The following is a 23,238-nucleotide window of genomic DNA, read 5'->3' as shown; positions in this document are numbered from 1 at the left end:
GGGGGGGGAATCAAGGAAACAAGGCAAGAATTGGGAACTGCATGTAAGCATCTATTTAGTGTGCCCCTGAATGTTTGCAGTTTGGTGCTCTCTGGAGCAACTCATGGGTGCTGGGATGAAACAGCCAAATCCTTTAGCCACTACAGAAAGCCTTTGTGTACTGTTGATTTTTTTTTTTTTTATTTTTTTTTTCTTGGCTGCAGTGCTGGCCGGTTCCCTGTGGCCAGATGAGAATAGCTGCATAAGGCAGCCGTTGCCTTGCTCATGGTACACATACAAAAATCTGTCCACAAAGAACACGTAAAAGAACATAAAAGGATTTTGAGTCCACAGGTTTGCCAAATGTGGTGGTGTTAACATTTGCAGTGCTTTGAGCTGTTGTGTTTGAGAAACAGATGGATAATTAGTAAATACTCTTTAAGAAAATGCCTGAACAAGGAGAGCCTCTTGGAGACACCAGTGAGTAGTAATTTCTCAGCCCACCAGCTGGGTACGTGACACAGTGCTTCTTGAAGAAATAGAGCTGTCAGAGCGTAGCGTGGGTATTCACATGGGGCCACTTTCCACTAAGTCATAAGACTGAAATGAGAGAAATAATGAGGTTACTTTGATTTGCCTTTCGAGTTGCAGAGATTGTAGAGAGTAAGAAACGTACACACGTGGGTTTTGGCTGGGCTATTCTAATGGGACTTTGGCAGAACAGGTTTCTGCACCAAGGGCTCTCGTTGGAGTGGCCGGGCACCGTGTCCTTTTCTTCTGCTGCAGTTGCATTTCGGAGGCAGCAGATGCCGCAGTCAAACAGTTAAAAGCATTCTGGGGAGGTGCAGTTGAGTGCAGAATCTCATCTCCAGGATTTTTTGCTGGGAAGGGACTTGCTGAGAGGAGCGAGTCCTCAAGGAAGCCTTAGCTTGGAGATTTAACCTAGTATAAATGTAGTTTGAGTAATTCCGTGTCAAAACTGTGTTAACAAATCTGCACTAATACAGTAAGTTCAGCACAGGTTTTCCAGTCAATAGAGACCAGATGGTGAAAGCAACAGTGACTGGGGTTAACATAGTGTTTCATCTATTCTAGCCTGACAGGTTTTTGTACTGTAGTTCCAGAACTCAGTTATTCTATACAGAAATTTTATGGAAAAGCTTTAAATTATCAAACACAGTCCAGGTCGTATAAATAAATAGAATAAATAACTTGTCATGAGGACCAGTGGTAAGTCTATATAATATTTCCATCTTTAACTTTGTGATTGCTGGTGGCAATGGGCACATTTGGTCTGGTGGTACATGCTAAGAGAGAACCCCAATAATATTTAGGAATCAAACCAACAGCTTTTAATAAAATTACTCTAAGAACAGTTGAATAAGAAAGAAGTTACTTTCTGTGGGAACATCAAGCAAACCTGAGGAGTTCAAGGGGTTTACAGTTCGGCTCTGAAATTCTCTTGGTTTGTTTGAAGTTTGGCTTAAAGTTAGAGGATTTGGTTTTCTTTTTGTTTTATTTTGTTGTCCTGAGATTTCTTGTTTTTCTACAGAAGCAATATATTGTAGTTAGTTATTACAGCCCTGGCTGCAATAGAGCTGAACAGCAAGAGGTGACCTTAATCAAGGGACAGTTAGCCATGTGCCACTAGTGTTTTAGGTCTGTCTGTTTTGTTGGTACTCACCATCATCTGTAAGTGAGATTGTGTCTGCATTCTGCTCAAGCAATCCTTCTGGCATTGTGTGTAGTAAATGGCTCTTTAGTTGTCTTGCAGGGCTAATTTGTTCTGAAAACCAATGTGACAAGTTTTCAGTTGCAACGAAAATATGTTTTGACACACTGGCTTTTTATTTAAGGAATCTGTAACTTTTTCATCCTACAGAGAATGAACTAAAGTATTTGACAGCTGCACTTCTCCAGTGCTGTAATTAATGATGCTGTCCTTTCTCCCTGACCCTAGGAAATGATGTATATCTGGAATGGCTATGCTGTAATTGGAAAATGTCCCAACCTAACAGAAGGCATGTTAGAGACTTTAATTGAAGCAGAAGAAGCATTGGCAAGAAGTTCAGGTAATCAGTGATATAGTTTAAGCAGGTATTTTCCAGTGCAATAGGTAAAGATATTATCTAGGAATAAAGACAGACACTCATTAGTAAAGTGAATCTGATCATAGAAGGAACATAGATAATGAAAACATAAACTTTCCTTTTTAATATAGCAATAGCTTACAATAGTAACAAGTAATTTTCAATCCACAGATGTGTATTAGGAATAGTTTATGACTTGTGTTAAAGGGCTGGTTATTTTGTTAGATCAAAATCAGCATATGCATTGACTTAATTACTTGGATCATGAAGCTCTGTTGTCTGCAGATACTGTATTTCAGTTTTGAAGGATGAATAGAAGGACACAAGTCTTCTGTTTTAAAAGTGTTGTCAATTTATGACATGACCTTGGGCTGAATGGTATTTTTGTGTCAACAGTATGCTATAGAAAGCTGGGACACCGGGGATGGGTTTCTTTTGCGCTATGAATGAGCATAAGATAGGGGACAGTATTGAATGGGAACAGGCTCTGCCACCACATCTTGTGTCGGTCTGTTAATTAGCCATCCATGAGAAAGTTCAATTGATGTTTATTTCTTGCCAATCTTTCCCTTCTCCTACGGGAGCACAACCGATCTGCACTGCTTTTCTCAGAAAGTTTTCCCTTACCAAATATTTAATCTTGTTATTATGTACTAGCTTTCCACAAAAGGATCCGAGCCCCTGTTGGCAAAGGAATATGGGCTAAATCACTGCATTGCAGTCTTTTCTAGGACCTTGGTCTTCCTGTGCACATTGTGTTATGCAAGATTTGAAAGAGTTGCCTGAAAGACTGCCTAAAGCTATCTGCTTTTTAGTTGATTGTCAAAGAGAATAGAAGAATATTTTCAGTGGAGGTGACGTCTTGGAAGAAGGCTTTTGACCCTTTCACTTCCTTTGTCACCGATCTTGCTACATTCTTTTGAATAAGTGAATTATTCCTCTGTTCCCTTTTTTTCTTAGTTGGTAAATTGTGGATAAGACTGGCTTTTTGCAGGGATTTGTAGAAGCTGTGTTTATAATTTATGTAGAATTTGTGTTTATAAAACACCATGAGGACATGTAATCAAAAAGTGGGATATATTTTAAACACACCAACAATTTGAAGTATTACCCATTCCAAATAGTGACTTGCTGTTTCCAGGCGTCATGTTCTCCTTGAGCTTTCCTGACAGTGTTTAAGGCTAAACTGTTGTATTTTCAAGTATTTTCTCTGTGTTACTGTTAGATTAATAATGCAAGAATCTAACACTATGACATTATGAATCTGAGGATGTGGTCCTAGCAGCGTTACACCATATAAGATGTAAAAGGAAGACTGTTAGTGGAAGTAATGTCTAGAAATGTAAATCTGATATGTGTAATTGTGGATGCCCCATCCCCAGAGGTGTTCATACCCAGGCTGGATGAGGCTTTGAACAACCTGGTCTAGTGGAAGGTGTCCCTGCCCATGGCAGGGGGGTGGAACTAGATGATCTTTAAGGTTCCTTCCAACCGAAACCATTCTATGATTCTATAGTTCTATAATTGTGTCTGTGTAGGTCCCTAAATGTTTGCTTCTACAATCCAGGGCAGTTTTGAGTTGATTTGCTGCATAGTCTTCAGGCATCTTCCCTGGGATTTTTTTTGGTGAAAAACGTGTGTAGGGGCCTCTGTGGGACTTAGCAATAGAAGTGACTCCAGTTGAAGTATAAACTCAAAAGAGGTGAATAGAAGGTGTGGTAAGATGAGGGGACATGAGGTGCAGGTGGCAACATTTGGCATATTTTTGTTTAGCCAGACAGAGGTGGAGAACTGATAAAGCACTTGCACATCTACTAATAGATCATGTGACTAGAAGTCAAGGATGAAGAGGTAGACATACTAGAGGGCAATAGCAGCAAAAGGTTAAGAGATCATAAATTGGACCTCAGTATTTCCAAAGTGGACACTTTAAATTAGTTTTGAGGTGTCAGAACAATAAGATTGTGGAATAGCCTTTCAGTGGGAGTAGGAGGGAAGGAACAGCCCAAAAATTTTTAGACAAAGTTCGATCAATTTGTGAAAAAGTTGATGTGTGGTTGTCTCTGCATTAAATGAGCTAAGTTGACCAGTTAATTCCTTCTGTCCTGTGTTCCAGTAAATGGGTTGTGCTCACACCTCCCTGTGTAAAAGTCTCTGCTGCTCTAGAGTTTTCTAAAATGTGCTATTGACTTCATCTTGCAGCTACAGAATTACTAGCAGATGACCAGTGCGTGGTAAAGCTGTTAAAGGGTTTATGCCTCAAGCATTTGGGCAAGATCTCAGAAGCAGAAGACCATTTTAATTACATCTATTTAAAGTAAGTTTTCATACCTGGCATACAGGAAGACTCCTGAATTTCTCAGTAACTATTCATTTCAAGTAAGAGGAGATGCGACTGTGATATAAATAGAAGGGAGAGGACTGCAGTATCTTTAGTATTTATTTCAGTTGCTTTGATATCAAGGAATTGCAATTTTTATTGCCAGCATTGTTAACCATTTACAGAAGAACTGCAAATCTGCGCTTTTTACTGAGATATTGTCCCCTTTTTGGGGGACTGTACATGCATAAAATTTTGGAGATACCACTTCCCTTTTTTCCTCCCCTTCCTTTTACCAGTCCTGAAGAAGCTGTACCCAGAAAGCCAAACGCAGTCTGCAGAGACAGATGGCAGCACGATTATTCTTGTAACTTCTAGACTTCATGCAGTGAATGGCATCTCTTTTTGTCAGTTCACATGGATAGAGCTCCTATTGTTGTCGTCTTTTCTAATGTTTTCCTGATAATAAAAGCAATATGTTGTAATCCTGAGAAATAACATACTGTTCAGGATAGTTAGGCAAAATACACATTTAATAACCTGGAAGGTAGTTTTGGATAGAGAACATGACAAGCATTGTAATAAGGATTGATTGCTCCTTCTGATCTTAGCTAATCTCCTATTTATTCGTGTTTGGAACTGTTAAATGAAGGAAACGTATAACATTGCAAGATCTTGAAGCTATTTCTTTTCCAATGCAGTGAAAAGAAGATAAAATATGACCATTATCTAATTCCAAATGCCTTGCTGGAGCTGGCGATACTGTATCTAGACCAGGACAGAAGAGAAGCTGCAATAAAACTACTGGAAAGAGCAAAGTAAGCAAGTGAAAAGCCCTCTGCTGGTGTCTGATGGGTCAATATGGTATTTTACAGGTTATTGGAAAGCAGAAGCATTTCATTAATATAATGGAAACTTATTGTTTCATTTTTCCAATGGAAGCATGCATGCACTAGTTTTGGTTTCGACCTTTCTAGTAGTAGACATCATCTGATGGTTCAGTCTGTGACTTTCCCCTCCGTTCTGATGAGAGCAAAAAAAATTTTAAAGATGTTAATGTGAGTGTCAAAGGCTTCCACTAGAAATAATCCATGTGTAACAAAATGTAATAATCTTTGTAGTCTATTTACTTATAAAAGATGTATTATATCAAAGCTCTATGTTATGGCTAAAATACCATTACTCAAGGTGCTAATGAGCAGTTTTGTTTTCTCCATGAAATACATTTAAGGTATGTTGTATTTAGTATCTCTGTATTGTTTCATCTTCATCTGAAAGGCAGCTGAAACACCTGTTTTTACTATTTTGTGTGATTTATCTTTGTAGCAGAGTAGGTTTATCAGGAATAGTTGGACTTGATCGTGTATGTTCTTTATTACAAAATTCACAAAATATGGTTTTTGCCTGTCAGCCTTTACTCTGCTGAGCCAAAGTTTCTTGGGGAGGCGGGGAGGAGAGGGAATCCAAACCAAACAACCTTTGCCCTCTTCGAGCATCCTGCAGCAGGGTAGTTCACCTCTTGCCTGGGTCCTGAATGAGTCCAGATGTTTGCATCTTTCCAAGCACAGAGAGTCACGCCAGTCACTGCCGCACGTGTCAGCAGCTACAAAACTGATGTCTGGCCCCAAATTTCAAAGAGTTTTTGTGTTGAGCTTTTGTCCAAGTCAGTCCACTATGCAAGACAAAGTGTTGAATCAGGCTACAGAAGATTATGCCAAAAGCCTGTCAGCACAAAAATTAAAATGTTACAATTCTTAATGTGCTGTGCTTGTGAGCTTGGATGTAGACTCATGGAAGATACTAAGAAGAGCAAAAATTGCATTAGCAAAATGCAATGGAAAGTGTTTCAGTTGGTTACGCATTCCTCAAAGCACAGCTCTCCTGTCCTCATTTCCTTTGCTCAAGTCTCTCTTAAGAAGAGATGTAGAAATTAATGATTCAGAGCTTCTTATTCTGTCTGGTACTTCTGTCGCTTGCTGCTCAGCCATGGCACCTTTCCCCTGACGGCTCTGTGTGGCTTGGGTCACAGTCCCCCTCAAGGGAAGGTGTTTGGTTTAAAGAACACGAGCAGACAGTGGCTCTTAAAATTTGTTGTAACCCAGTATATGGAAAGCTAATACTCAGACTTGCTATGATCAAAGAAGTCGTGGAAACTGTCATGATATGCAAAAAAAAAAACCCCACCACACCACAAAACCCTCCTTTGTTTCAGTCAGTCGTAAAAAAAAAAAAAAAAAAAAAAAAAGCACAGTCCTTACATCTGCACCTGTAGCTGTTACTGCATTCAAATGCTCACGGCTTGTGAGCTTTCAGCTAAAAAATTCAGAATGTCTTTGCAGACACTAGGGGGAGAACGCGTTGTCCATGGTGCGTTTCAGGGCTGCAGAATTAGGTTTGCCATTGGCAGGAGTGCAGACGAGCACTTGGCTTGTGCATGACGCTTGATTTGCTTGACCTAAATCCACATGCTGCTGCTGGCTTGAATGTTTCAGCTCTGGGAGAAAGAGTGGAATGAGATGATAAACAGGTTTGGCTTGGTCACGCGTGGAAATATTTCTATTTCTATTTGTATTACTGTAAGCTACAAGCAACAATATCAGCCTACTGATGAGAAATACAATATCTGCATGACAAAAATCTACTTAATTTAAAGAAAAATAACCCCAGAGAGCTTCAGATGAGCATACAGCAGGACCCAGTCACCTCCTTTTCTCAGTCAGCCTCTTGGGTGCTGCATACATAAAATGATAAGCTGGTGTAGGATGGCTGTGGAGTTCCTCGTTTTCACAGAGAGACTGCTGTAAGGACAGATACCGTGCTTCCATGCTTGATTTGAATTATGGATTTTGAACTCAAATGCCTTTAAGGTATATAGACTGGTTAGTACTTAATATTATGTTTCTATAAAGATGGCAAATATCTTCTAAAGGAAAATCAGCGTGGTCTAATCCTCTTTGGTATCTGGATTCTGGACCCACCCTGCAAGAGCTGCCATGTTAATTCCTATTAAGTAGAATCTGCACTTCCTGTGCAGTCCTGGGGGCAAATTTTCTTTTTTTATGTAAGCTTTTCCATGAAAATATGGATTCTTTGAATGTTTCTGTAACTTTTTGGAGCATGACATAGCTACTGGAGACTATAGGCAGGTGACACTAATGAGTCAGCCACTAGATGTTTGTGGGGAAAGTCCTGCCAGTCTTTCCCTGAGCTGGTGAATTGTTCCTCGAAAGCTGGTAGGCACTCTCGTGTGTGCCCACTTTCTCTTTCCAGGCTTCCAGGGTAGCAGATTTGATTGGCCTTATTTCCTACACACAGTACATATCTTTGACAGCCATAGGATGGAGAAGGGGTGTTTTCCTCTTCTGGGTTAGGACAGCTTCTCTCTTTCTTTCTTTTTCCTTTTTTCTTCCCTTCCTTCTTTTCTCTGCTTCCTTGAAGTGTGTCTGCTGAATTAAGATCAGTCCATCTTATTAAAATGAGGGGGGGGAAAAAAAGTTTGAATTTGTCAGTCATATTTTGACGGGGGGGGAATCTGATTTATGAATGTAAACTAAGTGAATGCTATGGATATTGAATATGGACTCAATATTTTGATTGAGTGGAACAGATTCCATTTCTTATTAAGCTATATTACTCTGGTAATTGCCAGACAGTGGAACTACAAATAAAGAACAAAGAGCTGCATTGTTTGGCTAGGAGCACATGCCTTGTATTTGAGAGCAGGCAACAAAGGAGCTTGTGAAGAAAGGCTTTTTTGCTGTCTGTAGTTGTTTGGCTTAGAACAATAATATAAAGATAACTTGAAAATGTTTAAGAAATATATATTCATCAGAGTGGATCTGCTTTTGTTTTAGACAAAACTACAAGAATTACTCCATGGAAACAAGAACACATTTCAGAATTCAAGCTGCCCTGCACCAAGCCAAATCCGCCCCAGAAAATGGAATGCACTCTGGAGCCTCGGCAGTGTCGTAACTTTTTCTTCTTTGATGTCCTGTTTGTTGCAAACTTTGGCGCAGAAAATTACTGACACTTTAGAATTATTTTTCCTTCTCTTTCAAGTCAGTGAGAAACCAAATCATTTAAAATTTTAAAGGTGATGCATAAAACGTTAATCTAGTGTAATAACATGGCAAAAAAACCTCTCAAACGAACCATAACCCTGAAAAATATTGTTTTTCCAACAGTGGCTTTTTGAATTACACAGATGTAACTATTCATTCTTCAATCATGTGTGCCTTTTTTTCTTGCATTTGCAACATTTACTGAGCAACCTACAACATAAAGGGCAACAACCAAAAGAAACCAAGCAACAAAACTTTAAAGAGTCATGGATTTAATCTCAGTTAGCTGTAAGTGTTTGTTTGAACTCATACTGCTAGCAGTTGAGAAGGAAGCATCGCTTCTTCCAAGTACCTCCTTAGTTGAAATGGAGTAGGAAAATCTCAGTGCACAAGAAACACAGCAGGGAGGAGCTCTGGATCCTGGGCATTTCCAGTTGTGTGTGGAAAGCTTTTCTCTACCATCTTTTACTACTCATATTTTTGCTGCTATAAGAAACTTGATGGTGAAAAAAACCATCTCCCTTTTACAAGTATCTTGACTTTTTCGTTAATTTGGTCTTCATGGCAAGTCTGCTGCCTGTCGCAGCTGAATGACTGACCAAGGATTTGGCGGGGGGGACAGATGGTGACAGTATAAAACTGCATCACTTCTTCTTTGACAAGTTTAAAAATGGGAGGACCTTAGGAAACATTTTTTTTTCATCAGAACAAACATGATTTGAAGTTTATATCTTATTTGAAGCACAAGCCCTTGAAGGTAACTTAAGAAACAGCAATATTGTTCTGGCTGCTCAGAAGTACAGAGTTACTGTGATAGTTCCTTCTTGAAACAATTGTTCTTTGGTTTGCCTAACTTGAGGTGTCCATGTTTAAAGAGATCGTGTGGCTGTGTTTCCTGTGCTATGAAGCTGGGGTTGGGGCAGGCTGTCTTGGCACAGTGCTCTGCTTTTCACAAAGGAGAGCACTTTATCTTTTTGCTCTTTATTGATCTTTTGGGGAAATTTCTGTGTAAGGGGCTTTGAGAACAGAGCAAAGAGCTAGCTCTGCTCTCCAGTGCTGTCTGCCATAGAATTGCTGCTTTTCTGCAAAACTGGTGAAGTCAGATGTAGCACAGATTTGACTTGTGGTTACCGTTCTCCAGGCTAGCTCCGTGTTTGTATGCCTGTGGTTTTTTGGGGCACACTTCTACCTCCCTTTTGAAACAGCTTCTTCCCCGTGACTCATTCTGATATGTGGAGATGGCACGTCTTCTGACAGCCCTTTTTCTCCAATGGAGATGTTTGTCAGGAAGATTCCTATCTATGTACCTCACAGTGAATATTCTTTCTAAAGTGATTGTTCCCAGTAGAAGAGAAAATTGAGTTTATAGTTCTGCTTTTACCTCCTCCATTGTTTTATAATTGCAAATTAATATGCAAGGAGACAGAACCACCTGTTCCTCAACATGGAGAACTTGCATTGTCTTAAAAATAGACACCCTTTATAAAAGTCTTCCCAAGTTAAAATTATAGATGAAGAATGCATTTTTTTTTAAAGTTACTTTCTTGGATAAATTCAATTCAGATAAATTTCTCAATTCAGATAAAATTCAGTATAAACAGTTATGCTATTTACATACTGCACATCAAAACCTGAGTGTAAAAATTCAGTCATTCTTTGTATAGAATAAAAAAGTTTCTTGTTCTATTTCATGCATATAACGCCTCTTCTTCCAGTTGTGTCCTTTTCAAATATTTTGGCAGTCTTAGCATCTTTTAAGCAAGCAATGCCATGACAATTAGCATAAATTGTACTTTGCAGAAACTGAACAATCCTTCTGACTGTAGATTGATTTCTCAAGGCCACAGAAACGCCCTTTGAAATTTCACCCACAACGAAGTTTCGCATGGTCTTAGATACATTGCACAAAGAACACACTGTGCAATATGCAGCCAGCTTCCCTGATTCTCTGCAGTGATGCAAATCCTAAGATTTTCATAGTCATCTTTGGTCGAACATGAACACCAGTCAGATCATGGACCTGATCTCCAGCTTCAGCTGAGGACTTTGTAGTTATCCACGATCAAGTGGTCCGTGCTTGCACGCTGACTTTTTAGCTCCCAAACAACAGGAAATACTCACTTTCGTGATGCAACAGCAAAGATTTACAAACGGTAATACTCTGAACTCACTAAAGGAGGATAACACCTTGCTTGCTACAGGATGATGAATGGGAGGTCTGGTACATTGTCACTGTGTATGTTGTTCAGTGTGTTACATTTTGAATTGCCCACCATTACTCTGTGTTCATCAATGTACTTCATTTTGATCCTCTTCTGTGGCTAGAGATCAAAAACTCCGTGCTGCCAGTCTGGGCTGGAAGGTCTACACTGGAATTGTTTTTCCATTGCTTCTCCTGAAGCTGCTGCATTCTGCAGTTCTCGAGAATGGTAAATTGCTTCATCGCTCTGGAGTCCCAAGTACGATGAATTAGGGAAAGCACAAGTGGTGCAAGTTCTCAGACAGCTTCAGCATTCGGTATATTCCCCTACCAGAAAATAGCAGATGCTCTAATGGAATTGCAAATCAGGGGTTTTCAGCATGGCCTAAGATTCAGGAAACTAAGTGCTACTTCAGATGGATATAGTCAACTCCTCAGTTGCAGAAGGAGCCCTTCTGCTTCCAAACATTGCGTTGTCTGAGTAATGCTAGAGAAACCCACGCTGTGTCCTAGGCTTAGGCAACAGCTGCCGCTATCAACTCTTCTTGGTCCTCAGCAAAGCCGGAGAAGTTAACCAAAGGCAAACTAGTAACTCGTGTAGCAGAAAATAGTTTTCTGCACTTGGTAGGACCTTTATCATAAAACTTACAAACTGTAATTCTCTATCTATTTTTTTAGTAGCACTGATAAGTGGTTTCCTGCCAGTAGCTGAGGAGGGGTAGAAATCCATACTGGGTTTCGTCCGTATGTCTGCAGCCATTGTCCTGTGCCCTGTGTGACATCACCCTGCCATCTGACGGAAGGGCCAGGAAGGGAGAAGCAGTAAAATGAGCGTCACTGTTGTCATTAGATCTGATCCATGTGGAATCCATGTAGGTGCGGTCTCTCGTTAAACTGAAGGGAGGATATGGGCTGAAAAGCCAGCAGCTTCTACTGAGGTCTGACGAGGTGGAACTACACTAAACCCCAGCTCCTGTACACAACACTGGTGAGGTGACCTGCTGGATGAACAGGCTGAAGCTGAACCTGCTCACAGGTTTCCTGGATGATCAGAAGAGATTTTGATGAAATCATGACCATGATAGAACTACTATTGTCTGGAAACACCCATTTGTGATTGCTCAACTAACCCAGCAGCATAGGAACATGCTTTGATTTGTTTCTGCTGTGCGGTTCTATTGCGATGTGCAGGCATTCTGTCATGGGCGGTTAGCTTACAGACCGTCCCATTCAGGCTGTGTCTCACCCCAGGCTGTTTACACTGCAGCAACACAGCGTTCGAAACTTTTCTTAGGGAACTTTGCCTCTTATAAAAGATGGCAGCATTAGGACAGGATCATATGAAGCATTTCCTCCCATTTCACACTGTTCTGGCATTAAATTCTATATTAAGTTGAGTGCCTTCATATTTGTAGTTGGCCTGGGTCCAAGCCTACTAAAAGATCCTGGGATGACAGCTCTGACAGCTTCACGGCTCTGGCCCGTCGGAAGCATCCAGTAAAGCTCCTCTGTGCAAAACACAGCTTTCCTAGAGGTCAGCCCCAGAATGCAAAAGACACTCCCAGGAGTTTACATACAGCACCCTCCGCCTCCAGTTCCACCTGCGAGATGCGTGCCTTGGCCTTCCTAAGCACAAAAACACAGCAGCAAAGCCAAGGTATATGAAATGGCCAAAACAATGCCTTCCACGCAGCTCCCCCTCTGGCAGGAAGAGGAGAAGATAAAGAGGTGAGTCATGCTGTTTACTGCTGTACAGGAAAATGGGTAATGGTTGGAAACGTCACTGATGAGCGAGATCAGGAAACCTCAACAGACTAGAAATGAACTTGCTGCTTTTCTCATTACATTCTGCAAATACCTTTTGGTGATCGATTATAAGCAAAGCCTGTATTGGCAAGTATTTTAATGGAATGATTTGTCATTGTAAAATATTTTTAAAGATGCTATCTTGGTTTGCTTCAGCTGTTTAAAAAAAATAAATACTTTTTTTTAAAAAAACATGCCCAGTCAATCCCTGTCTTCAAGATTTATGAACAGCCACAGAGCTAATAAATATCTGCATTGCACTGTGGTAAAATTCTGCATGGTATTTGCTCTAAATTCAACAATGTTTTTGTAGGACTGGGCTATGTTCCATTACTTTCTGGATTTTTTAAATCTCTGTACGCACTTACTTTCATTGCTGGCTAAACACGGGCAAAATGTTTATTTAGAGTTAGGCATTGCATTGAATTCTTGCTTTATCTCTCCTTGACTATTTTACAGAAAGAATAGAAAACAGAGCAGTCACAATCCCCCCTGCACGCTCTCTTCAAAGGCTGCTTCAATTCAAAAAAGGAAAAAAAAAAAAGTTTATCTCAGTGAGTCAAGTACTGTAACAACAGTTTCAGGTCTGTGGCTGCAAAACAACGTAGCAATGTGGTGAGAAAGAGTAACTGAGTAGAAGCTGTAATATTCTGGACAGTTTTCATCTCTCACTGTTCCTTTTATCCTGCAGCGCAGAGGGTGTGGAGGTAAGGAACCCTCCTCAGCGCTGGAGCTGAGAAGGATGTTTGGCTGCAGGGCTGGAGCCCCAGGGGCCGTGCTCGGTGTCGTAGGTGCAGCTGGAGGAAGAGCTGGTGGTTGGTTTGTGAATGTGGCGCTTCTCCTGGTGTTTTGGTAAAGGTGGTGGTGTGAGATCCCTGAAGACTGCCTCTGCTCCTGCTAGCTAAAGGGGCAGAATAGGAGCTTTATCTCCAGCGGTTTGCAGAGTCCAGTAAATCATTCGAGGGAGATGAAGCAATGGTGTTTAACTCTCAAGGATACAATATATGCATCACGTTCAATGTCATCTTCATTTTGGGTACAGTACCCAGTACTGCTGTCATCGCTGCCAAGGTTACACAGCCTCTGTTGGGCAGCTGCAAAGTTTTTTTAGAAGCAACCAGCAGGGCCAGTTGCAGTTCTGGTATTTGCTTTGGCTTTGTTCTTACAGCTCGTGGGTACCTGGGTCCGGGGTCAGGTTTCTGTTCCGTGATGCTGGGCTCATCGCTGATGCAAATAATTCTCGGTATTCCTAAGGAACAGCGGGAGACTCGTGTGTACTGCCTTGGCTACATGCCTATAGCAAGTGTATGATCTCTGACACACACACACACACACACACACCCCCCCCGTATAAGTATATATAGATACACACAAAAAGTATACAGATGTATACTCACACACACCAGTTGCAGGCTCTGTAGCCAAAGCTTTTTTAAAAGTTGTCAGAACTGTTTGAACTATTAAATTCAGCACTTAAAAAAAAAAAAAAAGGTGGAATGTGTGATGCAAGATACATGACATCTTTTCAGAGGATGGCCAAGGAGCACGCGGAGAGGTTACGGGCCTTTACTGGGGGATCATAAAGGAAAGAGAGTGTGCAGCGTTTTGCCTTCTACAAGGAGAAACCCCCAAACAAGGCAGTCGAGCAAGAGCCCTTTGGTGAGGCAACTCACTAAAAAGCAGTTTTAGGCTGGAGAGTTCAAGGGCATCAGGTTTTTCTTCTGGAATAGCAGAGACCAGCCTCAGTGCGATGGCACCTGGCCCAGTGCTGTCCTGCCCAGAAAATACAGTTTTGGAGCGATTCATCTTTTTCCCCTTGAATTTCTGCCTTGTCTGTCTCTCTCAATATGCTTACTCAGCCTAAATCCTTGATTAGACAGGCAGCTACCACGCAGGTGGCAGCAGGGCAGGAAAAATACGATGAAAAGGTAGAAACGGTCTGTCTGTCTGCAAAAGTGCTGCTGGTTAGCAAGAGCAGGGCGGGTTGTGTCTGGGAAAGAACACCCAGTGCAGGCAGCCAGGCACCTGCAATACCTGCAGGGGATGGGACAGCCACGGTTGTGTGCCGAGCTGGTGAAATGCCTTATTTAAAATAAATATTTTCTAGAGGTTGGTGCTGTGAAGAATAGCTTTATAGAATTATTTCTCCTTGTTTTCTAAGAGCACAGAGAAGGTTTGGGGGGGGGGGTTGGTTTGTTTGTTTGTAGTATGGTTGGGCCCCTCTTGCTGAGGAAGTGCATACCTTTGTGCTGCTAGAAACATGTACAGGCATTTTCACTATTTTTTTTTCATTATAGATTCCTCTCTGCTGCTTTTGCTTAGCTAAGTGTCTGTGCAGAGCGGATATAGTAATAAATCAGTTGCTAGTGTGCAAATACAGCTATTTCTTCTGCTTAAATCAAAAAGATGCTTTTGCAGAGTATGTTTGGACTGTTCTTTTCATCACAAGGCATTAACTTTGCATTTCATACCAAGAATTCCAAAGCCCCTACCTCTTATCCCAGAGCAGGTTTAAATGCAAGATAATCTGCAAAGGATGGTTAGCATAAATTATAGTCTTCAAAGTTAAGTGCTATATAAAAGGAAAAGTTAATCCTTGAAGCTAATTTTTATTCTGGGTATTACGTCAATAAGCGTTCAGAACAGTTTTTATTCATGTTTTTTATAGGTTATCAACATACAAAGATGTATGTTTTTAATAAAAATGTGGCGTCTGTAATAAACTGTATTTGTAATCAGCTAGCATCCACGTTGTTTCTAAATCCAGTTTAATCCAGGATTTAACTGATGAGAGGCCTTGTATGTTTGGTTTCAGCCGTCTTGTTATTTATTTAACTGACAGTCTGACTCAGAAAACTTTTCATCTTTACCACAATTGCACAAGGACAGGAAATGTCAAAGCCTTGAAACTGTGGCAACTGAAGTTCAGGTATTTCATAATCCCTGAGCCTACAAATGGCCACTTGGACCCCTGCCTTCCAAACACGAAATTGCTTTCAGCCCTGGGAAGCTGCAAGATTGTAGGAACTTTTAAAACCTTCTGTGGTTAAAGCCCTTCTACACCATTAGCTCTTCATGAAGAAACTCTCTGGGCTTTTTTTATGTACAAATTTTATGATTCTCTCCCAGATTTCCATAATGAACTGGCAACAAGTAATAAGGGTTATCCTCCTTGGACATAAAATGACTAAAACAGTAATTCCAGTGGCATGCAAAAATTTTTAAGCATAAAGGTCTTTATAACAGTGAGTATTCATCACTTGCCGTTGCATCTCTTTTGCCTCAGATTTGCAGGAATTCTGTTTTCTTCTCTTGTACGAGAAAAAAATCCCTCTCCTACTGTAATGTGGGAATGTAACCCAAGCCTTTCCTTGCTGTGGAAGCATCGGGATGGTGGCGATGCCCTTGGTCCCTGCCTGCTCTGTTTCTGCGGCAGCTCATGCTCTTTTAAAAAGGGATGGCAGGTTGCTGTGAGGGGCTGTGGTGCCTGGCAGTGACCGGGAGTGTGGGGACATTCACACGCGCTGTGTCTTGCATGGTTGCCTGGAATTGCAGAGGACGGAGCCCGATGAGCCACTCAGCTACTTCTGGGTCTGGGCCAGGGTTGTTTTGCCAGTTACGGTTCTAAAATACAAACTGATTTGTTGCACTGTTTTCATTGTACTGCATAGACCCTATGAAATGCTTTAAAGCAATTTTTTTTTTATTTATACTGCTGATGCACCTGCAGCCTTGGTTACTTACACACCAGTAGCTGTGAGAGTATTTTTCTTTCTTTCTCTTCAAATTGCTTTGCAGACGTTTTGCTACGAGCCTGTTCACCCTGAAAGATCCAGCCCTGGCAGAGGAAGGGCTGTGGCTGAACAGGTCCAGATGAACACGAGGCAGCCCTTTCCCCTCACTGAGCTGCAGCAGACTCCGGTTAGGAACCAGCTGCGCTGAAAAGGGGACTGTCTGATATGTCTGAAGTGTAAGTAATTTATTAGACACCTCTGAGATAGGAGGCAAATATTATCTTCATCTTACAGATGGTGGCATTAAGACACAGATCTGGTTTCACAACTGTAGCCAAAATTCAGGTTACACAGTATTTTGCATTAAATTCAGATGAATTACTTTTTTGAATTAGAATTTATCCAGAGCAGCATTGCACCTAAAAACTTGAAAAATCATTTATTTGTTATATTTACACATTTTTTTTTAAGCTAAAATTTGAACTTTTTGGAATGTTTTTGTGTAATCAACTCTGGTTTTAACCCTTCACACCTCTTTCCTCTTTAACAAGTATTTTATTAAAAGTAATTTCTTCCCCTAGCCCAGTAAGTATACGTTAAAAAGTTCAACTATACAAAGTGCCTAGAAAAGCATTCAGCTCAGTGATCAGTCACTTCATATTTCTTTCAAATCTTTCTTAATCAAGTCTTGTAATAAATAAAGACTAATACCAACATGACAATGCTGTTTTTTAAAATTGTTCATTTGCCAGTTTTAACAAGGTAAAGAAAAGAAATGAATACTGAATGCGGACATTGTTTTACCCCCCCAAAAAAAACCAAACCCACCAGCCACCCCAAACCAAAAAAAGAAACCAAAACCCCAAAACAAAAACCACCACCCCAAAACAGACAGACAGGAGGACACCAAGGAACACACATGGAATGATGAAAAGGAACAATGATATTGCACAACTCCAGGTCTCTCTCTTGATCCATGTAACTAGGTATGTATGAATTCAGGAAAAAATTGTCTCCAGGTACATGTGTAGCAGTTCGAGTTAATCTAGACCTGTAGACTGCTGTCACTTCCTTCTGCCTGCTACTTGGAGTTCTTCTCTTAAGAGAGCAGGTTGGTGTCAGCTGCAGGAATAATAAATAAATCAACATGTTGATTCTACATTTTGCCAACCAACCCTTCAAGAATTAGCCAAAACACGCACAGTTCTTTTCTGGTGTAAATACACTCAGTCTTCAGAGTAGGTGGGTCTTTACACACAACTTCTTGTCTCAAGTACTCAAACTATTTATGAAAACAATCAAGAACATTCCCTGATTTGTTGTGATTAACTTGAGATTGCATCTCATTTTGCAAGACCAGGACTTCTCAATGTATCAGCGGTCTGTTGACTGTATAAAAGTCACAGTGGGGACAATAAGGAGCAAGAAAAAAAGAAAAGCCATGCTACGTGGGTAAAAGGTCTTCACAGCTCCAGTCTCTGCTAGACCACCTCTTAAGGAGCACCCAGGGTGCTGCAGCAATGCGCTAGCTGTGTCACTCTGGCTGCAGCAGTACTGCTTTCCCCCTCAACTCCTCAGCTGACAGTCTGTGTTTACATAAACTTCACATTTATGTGCAGAACAAAATATGGTTTTCTTCCCTCTGATCTCATCTCTGCTTGGTGGACTGATGTGTCAGCCAGCAGTGCTGAACAGATACATTTAACCCAGGAGACTGAGATACAGTATGTTTATTCTTAACTTCTGATAACCTAAGAACTACAAGAACGAGAGATGCAGTATCCATTTGCTGTGATCCAAGACAACCATTTTTTAGGGATAAAAAAGTAGAATAAGTGATCGACACTAACACTACATTAGTTCGAAATATATATATTTTTTTTTTCTTCAGTCATGATAGCTTCACTGTTTATTGTCCATCTGACCCACTTTTAACCTGATCAAGTTAAAAGGTGACAAAGTTTAAGGACTGTTGTTTCATCAAAACCGAAGCAAGTTATAAAAAACATGAAACCATAATTTCACTGCAGAACTTGTTTCTTATCTTCATATTCCGCATCACTTGTAGAAAAGGGATAATGCATCTCAGTTTGCTTACAAGCTAGGAGATCACTTTGAAGTCTGCATATTCCTAACTGCAAACAAAATATAGCACTTTTAACAGGTTATAAATAAACTGGTTTTCAAGCATAGAGCCAGCCCAACAATAACAATACACTATTAAAAAGACCTAAGGCAATGAATTCCATCTCCAATGGAAAAAAAAATGGAAAAAAAAACTGTGCAAACAAGCTTAAAACTATTTCTTTGTGCCAGTGTTATAAAATGTAGATTTCAATAAAGCCTTGACCCAAATGCCAGGACTTGTGAAAAGAATCAGAACAAAACTGGTTACTTTATTTAGGAAAAAAAATACTCTTATCTTGGTGCTAATAAAATTGGATACACACAGTTTAAACATTTACAGTTGCTGTAACACTTTACACGATTCCTATATATGGGTGTAAGAACAAACATTAAAAGACAATGGTGGGTCAAGGCTTTACATTAAAAATAACAACCTACTTTTTCTATAGTCTCTAAAATACTATGTTTTTTTCCAATATTTGCAGCCATTCAGGAATTTTTTTTATTTATCAGGAAATGTATACTTTGTGCATGATCTTAATTCCTAATTCCTGGCTCTTTGGGCTGAATGACAAAAGGATCAAACCCATTGAAGTGGATGGTCTCCTTGAAGGCTGAGTGGAGAAACCCTGGCTCAGTTAGTCTCATAGGATGAAAGCAGTGCTGCATCCACTGGCTCCATGCAGGATGGACAGGTAAAGGATCTCATCAACCAGTCATCTATACAGTCCAGGTGGTAAATGTGCATGCACGGCAGAAATCGGATAGGGTCCCCATAAACAAAGTCCATCATACAAATGACACATCTGGGGAAAAAAAAAACCATAAATATTTAAGCTGCTGTTACCACACCAGAAATGAAAAGCAGTGTAACATCTACTCCTGGATGTGTTTGAGTCAAACTTTTATTACTTGTAGATGCTGTGGGGAGTTCTTAGCTCTGGATTTCTTTTCGTGTCTCCTTTGTAGTAAGTGCTCATGGTTACAACACTAGGGAGGGCAGGAAGCCTTCTGGAGGCAGGGCAGGGGCAGCTCAGCAGAGCGAGGAAGTTAACGTGAAATTATTTCCCAGTGAAGGGAGGATGAAGAAGAAAAAAAACTTTTATGGGCATGAGTTACCTGGGTTGGGAAAGTTAAGTCTCACCTGTACCAGGAAAACAAGTGAGGAGAAAGGAAAAAGAGCCTTCTGCAGGGTTATTTTTTTCAGAAAGCTACATTAAACCTGCAGTCCCTGAAAATAAGGCAAAACCAGGACAACAAGATCAGGTTTCCCTGGGCAGTATCATAAACCAGTGCAACAGCCACATTAGTTCAGTCGGGTTTCTGTAACTTACTCTCTGATCTTCTTCTCAGAGCCGTCTCTCCCAGGATCATAGACTCCCTTGGGTAGATGCTGAATAAGGCCTATCCTCTGCGCTATTCTGATCTGCTCCTCTTCTGTCAGCTGCGTCGCTAGCCGCGTCTGGCTAGGAGTCGGGTGATAAACAGGAACAGGGACCTGCTCCTAAAATTAAAACACTTCAGTAAAAAAAAAAGAACACCACCACAAACACAGAGGCAGCTGCGTCGCTAGCCGCGTCTGGCTAGGAGTCGGGTGATAAACAGGAACAGGGACCTGCTCCTAAAATTAAAACACTTCAGTTAAAAAAATAAAAAAAAGAACACCACCACAAACACACAGAGGCTTTCTGAGCATTTCAGAGCAGAGTACAGGCAGTGTATTTATCTTTTCCTCTTCCAGTCCTACAAACGTTTGCACAATCTCCCACTCCTATTTTGCAATTTTAGGGCTATAATTAGATTGAGAATGGGATAAAGAATTGATGCCAGTACTTGGCACAATAAAAAGAAAAGCTTAAGTAACCCAAGTTTTACATTTGTTCTCATACGTTAATATGATTTTACAGGTTCTTGCAAGCTGAACATCAGCTGCTGTATGCTGCAGTACATATTTCCCAAACAAAAAACAGGGAACATGGAGGTATTATGCAGTCCTTCCGCTGCCAGGCTCTCAGACACTGCTTTTGACTATTAATGAACTTTAGATCAGATATTTTTCACTCGCATTTATATTAACACAGTACTCATTTTCCTTGCTTTTAAAGCACTTTTTTGGACATAAATGCCAATTTTGAACAGGAGACACTATTAGGACAGTACAGGCCAGTAGCCATAAACCTGCTGTTAACAGGCAGACAATTTCTTGCAATAAGCCTATTTTAATGGCACTTAAAAAAAAACAGCAGAAAAAAATTCAACTTATAGGTGTGTTCTGAAAATAATCCTGGTGCAGAGACACAATAGCTTTGATTCAGCTGTTTGAAAAAATGCAAAAGTTGGTGTTTCAGAGGACATTGCTGCAGAACAAGCAGACTGCAGGAGCGTGTGCCGCTGCACCGCGGGAGCGCTGACACAGCACACTCACCTCCAACAGCGTTCCCATCCCAAACTCCCCCTCGCAGCACCGATACGGGGAAGACGTGGGCTTCTACTGTCTGTGACACCACAACCACCTTCTGAACGCGTGTGTCCTTGCAGAGTACGGGCCACTGCGGGCATCCCCAGCTATTTCCTGCAGCAGGAACTCAGCTGCCTTCCCCTCTCCTGTTCCCTCCTTGCCTTTTGGCCCGCTCCAGCACTGGTCTAGCGCAGTGTTCAGCATTCAACTGACACCAACACCTGGCAAAGTCCAGGCACGCGGTTGGATGCACGTAATACTGCTCTTGTAAAACCTGATAAAGGGACTCTGCTTTCACTGCTAGGAAGCACGGCAAGTGGAGAGACAGCCAGGACTCCAGGAGGCTGGAGGAAAGCAGCCCGAGGGGCATGGAGCCTTGTGCCGGCCAGTGCCGGGGTGCCCAGTGGCAGAAGTCCTTGCTTACAAGAAACGCTGATCAAAAATACAAATCTACCTGGCAATTCGGCTTTTAACAGAGTGCCTCCCACTTGCCATTCAGCTGTGGGGTAAAATTCAGTCTTAATTCAGCTCCACTAGGATTTCTCCCTCTGATTTCCTAGCAGAACTTGAAGGAATTGTGAGCAGGTTCAGAAGACAAAATGCCAGTGGTGCCAAAAGTTTGATTAATTTCCTGACTAAACTGTATTTCACAGAATCACTGATTTCTTCTAGATCGGCTGCCTTTTAATGGTTTAAAGTATGTGAAGAGGTCTCTAATCATTGTTTGGATAGGGAAAAGCACGAGCTGACGCTTGAGGTGACCTGTCCCATATAACAGCCTTCAGTGCCAGCAAAACAGTGTTTCTTCCCTTCCCAACTGCTGCAGACCCTCTGCATTGAACACAGCAGCTTAAGGCAGAGCCCGATCCTGGTTTTATGTTTCAAGAACTTAACACCACAAACTATCCGTAACTTTGTTTTTCCCAAGCCTTTGCTGTACTTCTTTGGACAGATTATTAAATCAAGAGCAGAAGACACTAGCACTAGCTCCTTTGTTACAAAGATGTACAGAACTCCCAGCATTTGCAGAGATGTACCCTCCTTCCCATCTTAGGAAAAAAGAGGAGCAGTGTAACTAACCACGTGCACGGCCCAGGCTGGAGCTAGTATGGGCAGAAGGAGGGGAGGCGGCTGTATTGAACACTGCTCCCCTTGGCAAACCCATGACTGCAAGTGAAATGCAGAACGACAAGGAAAGGCAAAAAACAGGAGGAAAAAAGATCCAAGAAATTCTCAAAACACAGTAGTGACAACTGATAGTGAATGCCTACACCAGAAGAACAACAAACGGATCATCTTAGCAGAAATCATACAGCAAAAGGAAACTACAGTTAAGTATGAATCTGTTGTTAGAACTATCATATTTGGACAACTCTGAAATGAGAAATCAGTCATGCCATCCAACCGATGACTGCTTCTATGAAGTTTTGGACAGTAAATTAACACAACTTTTAAGCCTGTAATAGGCCAGAAAAGGACAAAACCTCGCTCCCTTGTTCTAGTCTTTTACAGGCACTTGCTGTGAGCAGTCGACAATGTACTTGGGGAACACGTTTCTGCGCTATCACAGTGCCCCTCTCCCGTGGCTGTCGTCTTCCCCATGGCAACCTGAAGAACTGGGGCCTGATGGAGCCCCCTCCCCATGCCGAATACCCAAATGCTTTCCCCACCACCAGTGCTGTATGGAAACGCTCCTTTTGGTGTCTGGTCTCAGGTTCCCTCCCCACGGAGCCGCCACCCCATGCCCCGTGTCTGACACAACCAGTTAAGGCAGGAATTTATAGCTGCCAGCTGTGGGCTTCTACGATTTCACATCCAAGACAAGAATCTCTTGTCAGATAAGTAACTCTGGGTGAGAATAGTGCTGTCTTACACCGTGACGCCTTCCTACTTGTGTGTATAAAAAACTGGGGCTGGTGTGGCTGCCAAGCTGTTGTGAAAAATGCATAAATTGTACTACGGTAAATAAAACCAGGTGACCGCTCCGTACCCAGGATCTGGGGCACTTCTGTAACACGCTGTCTGGTGGCACTTTAATCTCGCCTCCCCATTACTATTAAAAGCCTGCCCAAACCGGGCTGTCAGTCCACTGGATACAAACACACCAGTAAAATGGGAGAACACACCCGCACACATTGCAGAGGCAGATTATGGGGTATACCGACAATGACCTTTTCAAACCAACCCTCTCCCCCCAACAGCTAAAAAGAAAAGGTGTGTTTACACCTGTACGATTCTGAAAATATTTTAAACTATTTATTCATGAGAATGAGAGGCCAGATTTCTGACTCAGTTCATTCAAATATTTTAAACTATTTATTCATGAGAATATGAGCCCGGATTTCTGTCTCAGTTCATTGCGGTGACATCCAGTATCCCCAGTGGGGTCACAGTAAGGAAACGGCGCAGACTGCATGGAGAGCTCCCTCAGCTAGACGCGGACCCCCACCCATGGGCTGC

The 23,238-nt window shown here is 41.4% G+C and overlaps 2 protein-coding genes across 2 annotated transcripts in view; one reads left to right on the top strand and one right to left on the bottom strand.

The window, feature by feature from the left end:
* TTC39A (tetratricopeptide repeat domain 39A) overlaps positions 1 to 8,364 on the top strand; it is a 32,804-nt gene extending 24,440 nt beyond the window's left edge. The window contains exons 14-17 of the mRNA XM_010082706.1: positions 1,940 to 2,051; positions 4,272 to 4,386; positions 5,091 to 5,207; positions 8,244 to 8,364. Of these exons, the coding sequence (XP_010081008.1) occupies positions 1,940 to 2,051; positions 4,272 to 4,386; positions 5,091 to 5,207; positions 8,244 to 8,364 (465 nt within the window). The remainder of the gene's footprint in view (positions 1 to 1,939; positions 2,052 to 4,271; positions 4,387 to 5,090; positions 5,208 to 8,243) is intronic.
* Positions 8,365 to 17,906: 9,542 nt separating this feature from the next.
* Positions 17,907 to 23,238, bottom strand: part of RNF11 (ring finger protein 11) — an 11,357-nt gene continuing 6,025 nt past the window's right edge. Inside the window, exons 3-4 of the mRNA XM_010082707.1 lie at positions 19,655 to 19,824; positions 17,907 to 19,126 (exon numbers count right to left, since the gene is read on the bottom strand). Of these exons, the coding sequence (XP_010081009.1) occupies positions 18,955 to 19,126; positions 19,655 to 19,824 (342 nt within the window). The 3' untranslated portion in view covers positions 17,907 to 18,954. The remainder of the gene's footprint in view (positions 19,127 to 19,654; positions 19,825 to 23,238) is intronic.

This window comes from Pterocles gutturalis, unplaced genomic scaffold, assembly GCF_000699245.1.
Source record: "Pterocles gutturalis isolate BGI_N339 unplaced genomic scaffold, ASM69924v1 scaffold345, whole genome shotgun sequence".
Taxonomy (NCBI): domain Eukaryota; kingdom Metazoa; phylum Chordata; class Aves; order Pterocliformes; family Pteroclidae; genus Pterocles; species Pterocles gutturalis.
The sequence above is the reverse complement of the archived record's forward strand: the minus strand, read 5'-3'. Positions and strand labels throughout refer to the sequence as shown.